Source organism: Nicrophorus vespilloides, unplaced genomic scaffold (genome assembly GCF_001412225.1).
Source record: "Nicrophorus vespilloides isolate i.1.1-1 unplaced genomic scaffold, Nicve_v1.0, whole genome shotgun sequence".
In the NCBI taxonomy this organism is placed as follows: Eukaryota; Metazoa; Arthropoda; class Insecta; order Coleoptera; family Silphidae; genus Nicrophorus; species Nicrophorus vespilloides.
In genome coordinates, this window is record NW_017098654.1 from 1 (window position 1) to 7,621 (window position 7,621).

The window sequence follows — 7,621 nt, forward strand, 5'->3', positions numbered from 1 at the left end:
AGGGTATGCCTCTCTAGGATCAAAATATGATCTAGCCAATAAATTCTCTAAAAAACAATAATCAGTATATAAATTCAATAATAAAATAATTAAATCCTTACCTAAATGAATATATCTCTCAGGTTCATTTTGCTTCAACATAATCATAGGATCTGTTTGTCTGAGCAGGGATCGAGCAGCACCCAATTCCCTCAACTCAATCAACTCTAAAACAATCTACAAGGCAATTAATTAATACAACTCACTATTGCATCACTCACTTGTTCATATAGATCTATCAACTTTTTGTCAGGCAATTTCAATGACTGGATTGCCTTCAGCACAGTGTCCCAATGTCCATTGTTGATGTCAGAGCAGAAACCATCCACACTATCAACGGTATTCAATGAAACCCCAGTCTCTTCCTACAATAACAAATTCTATTAGCTACAACTTATCGAAAGCTATACCTTCATTAATATATCTAATTTATTAATTACCTGCAGAGTTTGAAGAGTTTTGTGGAGATTAGATTCTTTCAGGTATTGTTGGATGAGTCGAATTACACTAAAACAAAGATTTACTATGTGTTAACTACTATTCTATTTGTTTCATTTATAATACTTACTCTGCTGATTCAATTTCAATAGACATTTTGGCTTATTCCTCAACTTTTATTTACATCAAAAAACACTAACTTTATAAATGTTTGATGTTGCTTCTAGGTTATGTTTACGGTGTTTATGTCAGTTTGATGTTAGCTAATGGTTCTCAATCAGTTTACACCAGCGATTCCAAATATGTTATATATTACAACAGTTCGAGACTATGAGACTATTAGCAAACACTGCTGATAACTATCTCTGAATATTCTGAAGTATCCTGTGAAACGCCCCCCCTGTCTGAAGCAACCAGAAGACTTTAACATTGTTTGATATCTAATGCTTGTTGGGTTGCCCACTTAATTAGTTTTTAATGAAAGTGGGCAACCCAACAAGCATTAGGTAGGGAAATATTATTTGCAAGTTTTTTTTGTAAATTAAATAAGAAGACATTATATACCTAATTTTCTTGTTTATTTAAATTTATATAGATTGTTACCATGTTTGTAAACTATAAACTAAAAAATAATTTATAATCGTTTAATATCTAGCACACACTAGAATAATGAGATTTTCTTCATACAAAGGCCTATTGACCACATTTAATAATAAACATAATTTATTAATTTTCCAAAAATTTAAAAGGTCAAAATGAAAGAAAGACAACAAGAGTACTTAACTAAAATACCAAAATTAACAATTTTCTTCATAACAATTGTAACAAAACCAGTTCGAAGACAATGAAATCATTTCTAATGATGGTGATCATCATTGTAATCAAGACTTATACAAAAAGACAATAAATTTTGATGAAGATATGAAATTGCAATGCCGAAAGACAAAAATGTTAAAATTTCGAATTATTTCGCTGAATTATTCCGAAGATCCTTTTCGATATTTGCAGAATTCAATATTATTATCATTCAAAAAACGTGATTTGCAATTTGGGAGGAAGACAATTACATTTTAAATATTCAAGGATCCCTCGTTTTACACGGTTTCATTTACACGGTTAAAAAAAATGCTTAAAATAATCTATCCCTCGTTTTACGCAATACTTTATTTACATGCTTTCGTTTTTACACCGTTTAAATAAAATTGAAATTAATAAATAAATGTTAAAATTAAACGTTTTTCTCAGGAACCTATCTACCATGTAAAACGAGGAATAGACCTTTTCAGTAGACAATCATTTTTTTTATTATTGTTATGTGAGAAAATGTTTAAATTTATTTTTTTACTTGTGAAATAAATATAATTAACGAAGTTATTTTTATAAAATTTATATGATGCAATGGAAAGTGTGCACTTGCACATGTTTTACGTCGAATGAAACGATTATGTTTATAAATTATTTATAACAGAATTAAATATGAAATTATGTAATATTACTTGTTTTTGCTTAAAGTAAAAAAATAACAGTCCGGTTTTGAAAATATCAAAACAAACTAATTAATGACAAAAAATAATTAAAATATACACTGCTACCTAATTTATTTTAATATAATATGAATGATGATAATTCAAACAAGTACTCGCACTATTCCTGCTATCGCTATATTTAGATATTTTAATTATAATGATGATCGATGAGTTGACACTCAATAATCTTAAACATTTTCATTTACAAGATAATACAGTCGATTCCGCTTAATTGGGACATCAGCTTATTACGGACAAATCCTAAAGAACAGAAACACATCTAAGGAAATAACACAAACTTCACTTTTTCTGTAAATATTCCGTTTAATCGGGACAGTAATCATGTGTGAATCCCCGTGGCCAGATCTAAGGATGTTCTATTGCGCCCCATGCGCATGGATGCTGTGCTTGAGCCGCATCCACCGTGCCTGATACATACATATTTATTGTTACAGAATTTATATCATTTTATTATGTAGTACGTTTACAATTGTTTAATTTTTTGTGCAATTTATTAAATAAAAAAACACTAATTCAGTAATTTTGGTGGAACTTCGGATAATTTGGCCAAGCGCTTAAGCGGGATACTCAATGTGTCCCGATTAAGCGGAATCGACTGTATTTCTATTTTCATCCTAGTGAAAGATATAGATATTATTTAAGCTAGTACTAATTGCAAATTGACATATTTTTTTTGGAAGTTTTTATCTAGTAAATATTATTTGTAATTAATTCAACACATTAATTTTTAAAGTGGAGATAGTATCAAGTGATCACTATCAGAATAATTCTAAATAATTCTAGTTTGTAAAAAATAAATAAAAGTAACAATGTAATCGTAGGTAAACATCTATATAAAAAAATATCAGATGACACATGACGAACAGTATTTACGTTGTTGTGGCCAACCATTCTAACAAAATAAAATTGTACACATGTTACCTTTTTTTTATCAACACCCCAACATTAGTTCCCAGAAAATTCTTCTGTATTCGGTTCGTCTTCTTACGTCTAAGACAACACTTTTTTTTGTAGAGGAGAGGAAACCTTACATAAGAACCATGGGTGGAGTCATGGTACTGTGGGATTCTTACCGCACTAAAACCTCTCTCCTTCTTCGCCAGTATGCAGGACCTGTATCTCTACCTCTCTGGCACTTCCCTTACAACATATTAATGCTGGCTTCCACTGCCACTATACTCGTAGGCCCTCTGCAGCCTCCGCTCGTCTTCTTTCTTGCTTAGCAGCACCTCTGTTATGTACGCCGCTACAACATTCCAGCTATCCACACTCCTCAGCATTTCACCGATAATATTTTCTGGCTCTAGCAGAACTCCCAATTCTGACTCCGCTCTGTGCTTCCTTCCAACCCATCTGCAGCACCTAAATAGCGTGTGCTCAGGGCTATCGTTCTCCGCGCAGTACCAGTACTTGCCAAAGCATCCATGGCCAGACAGCGCCTGGCTTAGGTGAAATGTTGTTTCACCATGCTTTCTGCTTAACCAAGGCTCTATTTGTGGGATTAGGCGCCGAGTCCAGGCGTTCTGTTTTTTCTGGCGCAAGTGTCAGACCTCTCTTTGACATCCAATTTTGTATGTTGCATGTGGCCTTGTTTGCCTTTTCAGTCAGTTCCTCTTCGGTCTTTGCTACCACCACTACTGCCAGGTCACCCACATATATAAGACAACACTTATATAATTATAAGTTAGTTCTAGTCCTAGACTCGTATTATTTCTAGTATAACTCTTGAACAGAAAACAATGATTGTTAGCAACGACTCTACCCGTGGTCTCTATGTATGGTTTCCCCTCCTCGTCAGAAAAAGTCATTTAAGTGTTACATAAATATTACTTTCTACACCGACTTCTATCTAGAAGAAGGATGCCCAATCCAAATCATTTAGACTCTAAACTTTAGAGGACCAAAACAAATATAAAAAAAAATAAAACAAAGAACTAGCTTCTGTAATGCACATTTTAGAAATTTATCTTAGAGTATATATTTCTGATAAAAATCAAGCTTATTTCCTTCAAACTTGATTGCAATTCTATTAGTTCCTTTTGTAAATTTGGATGAGCTGATTCCACCTTATGTAATACCTTATATATTAAATGGAGTTAAGAATATGTTGAATATTTTCTCAAATACAATTTTCTGTGAGAATCTGGTATCGAATTATTTAATTAATTTTGTGACTTTCTTCAACTATTTAAAAATTAAAGTATTTTTGTAATTTATGAATATCAAAATACAAAATATAGAAAACTGAATACTTTAATTGGTCTGCGGATAGGTCATACTTGATCTAGCATAAAACCCCACTAGGTCTACACATTGACAAAACTACATATTATTTCATAGTGTCCAAAGATATTCCATCCCGGGACAAGACAACATGTACAGTGAAACCTAGCTTAACGAATATAATTCGTTCCAGAATCTTACACGTAATGCGATATACTCGTTAAGCAAATCAATTTTTACCATATAAATTAATGTGTTTTACACATGCCGAAAAAAATACTAAAACAATATTATTTATTAAGTTTATTCCAAGAAAATTATATACTCCTTAATAATGAGCGTGAATTATTTTCATATTTTCTTTTGAAATTCAAATTTAATTTGCAGAAAACAAAAATAATGGAAATAATTAGTTTATTATTTATGACAAATACCTAATTCTTTTTTTTTATTCTCTTATTGCTGTCTTCTGGTGGTTTTTTCTTCAGGAATATTTTTGTAAGAGCTTTTAAACTTTGTACAAAAAAAAATCATATAAAATATGTCTGCACGCAAGTTTGGAAAATTATGTAGCAGGCACACAATTCGGGACTTCTTTTCTCCTCGTCACTCGTTATGCGAAACATTGCTCTTTAAATGAGTCATTTTCGTTACAATTTGCTTTGCTCGTTTTGCGAATTACTAGTATTTGGAGAAATTGAAATAATTTGGCAAATATTGTGATTTTTAGTGTTACAAATTAAAGTTTTTACCCAAAATTGAATTATTTGTACATAAATAATATATACATACATAAAACTAATAGTTGTACATATAGATAAGTTATATTATATTTGTGCTATAAAGATAATATTTTCTGGATCAAATTCTTGGCGGGTGTTGGCTCGCCATAAATATCCGAGGAAAATTTTATTATATGTTTGAGGAAAAAAATCAAGGAAAAGTAAGCAATATTTTAAAGTATACAAACATTGGGGTTATCAATCAAATAGATGTATGAATTCGAGATAAATAGATGTGGCATAACATTTCTGTTAGATCCGCAATAATGTTTGACGTAAAAGGTACAGTCGCGATTGTCACAGGTGCGCTTGGCGGGATTGGAAGAGTTCTCGTCAGATCGTTGCTCTCAAACAACGTCAAAGTTAGTTGAGTACGAGCAGAAAATTAAGCAAATTAACATTTTAATTTTTTTTAAGGGAGTTGCATTGTTAGATATTAACGATGCTCAGGCTGATGAATTTCAGGCTTCACTCGAAAAGGAATTCGGTCCTAACAAGACGCTCTTCTTGAAAGTAGACGTAACAGATTTCGAAAAAGTCAAAGGTAAACATTATTTTTTTAATAAAAAAAACTTAAAATATACATTAAATTATCAAATAATAAGAGAAAGTATTATAAATTCACTGTCAAATTAACATACAAGCATTTTTCTATAATTAAATATCAAATATCAAAATTATTAGAGAATTACTAGAATTAGAAGTTAGTATACGTACAATTGAGAACCGTATTTGAGCCGATTGGAGCGATTGCGCTAAATTGAGCGCTTGAAGGGACGCCGCAGCACAGTTATATTCATTGCTTTTATATTTTATACAGCTTTTTTAATGTAGAAATTTGTCTACTTTATGGTTCAACACTTTTGATTTTTATAATTAGATTTTGGATTTTGTTTTAAATAAATATTTAAAATATATGCTCAGATATGTAAATTCTAACTGCAAATTAATTTTGTTATTTAAAGTTTGAGGGGCCTTGTAAAAAAAATCAATCGGGCCTCGCACTATTTGGATCCGGCCCTGGTATAATTAATATGCCCCCGAATGCGAACTAAACTGATAATTGTTGCATTATTATTTATAAAATTTTCCAAATGTTTATCAAAATATTATAGAAATTGCAACATTAGAAATAGTTATGATTTTTATTTTCTTTCTATAGATTTAATTTGTGTGCAGACAAAATATCTTGTTTGCCTTTATTTTTCATCATAATTCGTAAAAAAACTTATTGCAAAATTTTAATCTATAAGCAATTGGGTTGCAATACAACTAAAAAACATATTAGGTCGTGTAGCAAAAAGGTTGAGAGACAGCGTTTCTTTTTAAAGAACAACATATTGATGTTACAATGTTCTTCATCGCAATTTCAACTATTTACAGAATATGTTACATATTTGAATGCTATACATAAATGCAAGTTATTATTTTTATTCTCAATATTATTATTTATAATTGTTTTTTAAATTATTCTGTATATAAATATATCTAAAAACTTTGTACTGAATTTAGTTTACACTACAAGCTATAAATATAAAACAAAATTGAATATAATTGGTTGACACATAAATCAGACATGTTTATATTATGTAAATTAAGGTATTTCTTATATATTAAAAAAAAAATGTATGTATCTATCTTGTAATTATTATCGTAAAATATTACTAATTATCAATAATTAATACACAAAAACAAAAATGATAGTATAACAATATACGAAGGCCTACTGACCGCATTATTTGCTCCATAATTAACACATATTAATAAATATTTTTTTACGTTTTTACATATTTGCTTTTAATGTAAAATAAATTGTTCATATCATTTCATGGAATAGTTTTATGATATTGCATTCTTTTTTGTTTTAATTACGTTCAGATGCATTTCAAAAGTGTGTCGATCATTTCGGAAATTTGGATATTGTTGTGAACAACGCCGGAATTATTGGAAAAATCGAGATGGTCATCAAAATAAATCTGGTAAGTAAATGTGAAAATTTAAATTTATAACATAATATTTTATTGTTTATTTGATTTTGTTTCAACTATTTTAATTTTCAGCTGGCGACAATTCAAATATCAAATTTAGCTTTCTTCGATTTCCTTCCAAAGTATAAAAAGGGCAAGGAGGGTGTTATAATTAATATAGCTTCGATTGCTGGTTTGTATCCATACTATGTGCTTCCCGATTATTCTGCATCCAAGCACGGAGTAGTTGCATACACTCAGGCTTTGGGATCGAATGCCCATTACCAGAATACGCAAGTAAAGGTCATGGCTCTGTGTCCCGGAGGAACAGATACCGATATTTGGAAAGGTATGCATGAATACTACCAACAGTTTATGAACGACATCAAGTTCACTATTCAATCGTAAGCAATAACATAAGAAGATACGATGATGATAAGAATTTAATAATCTTTCAGACCTGAAATCATAGGCGAGAGTTTGATCAAGGTTTTGAAAAAGGGAAACAATGGTTCTATTTGGGTTAGCAAGAACGACAAACCTGCCTTCGAGTTCGACTACAAGTCAGAAACATTGCCGATTTTGTGGAAACAAGTTTCTTAAAAGAATGTACGGACAGAAAGAG

At 30.6% G+C, this 7,621-nt stretch overlaps 1 protein-coding gene across 1 annotated transcript; it reads left to right on the forward strand.

The window, feature by feature from the left end:
* The first annotated feature begins 3,064 nt into the window (after positions 1 to 3,064).
* Positions 3,065 to 7,621, forward strand: LOC108562958 (15-hydroxyprostaglandin dehydrogenase [NAD(+)]-like). The gene is made up of 7 exons (XM_017921473.1): positions 3,065 to 3,205; positions 3,285 to 3,472; positions 5,286 to 5,391; positions 5,447 to 5,573; positions 6,908 to 7,008; positions 7,090 to 7,400; positions 7,455 to 7,621. Exons 1-7 carry the CDS (start codon positions 3,065 to 3,067, stop codon positions 7,597 to 7,599), a joined length of 1,119 nt encoding a protein of 372 aa, XP_017776962.1. The 3' UTR covers positions 7,600 to 7,621.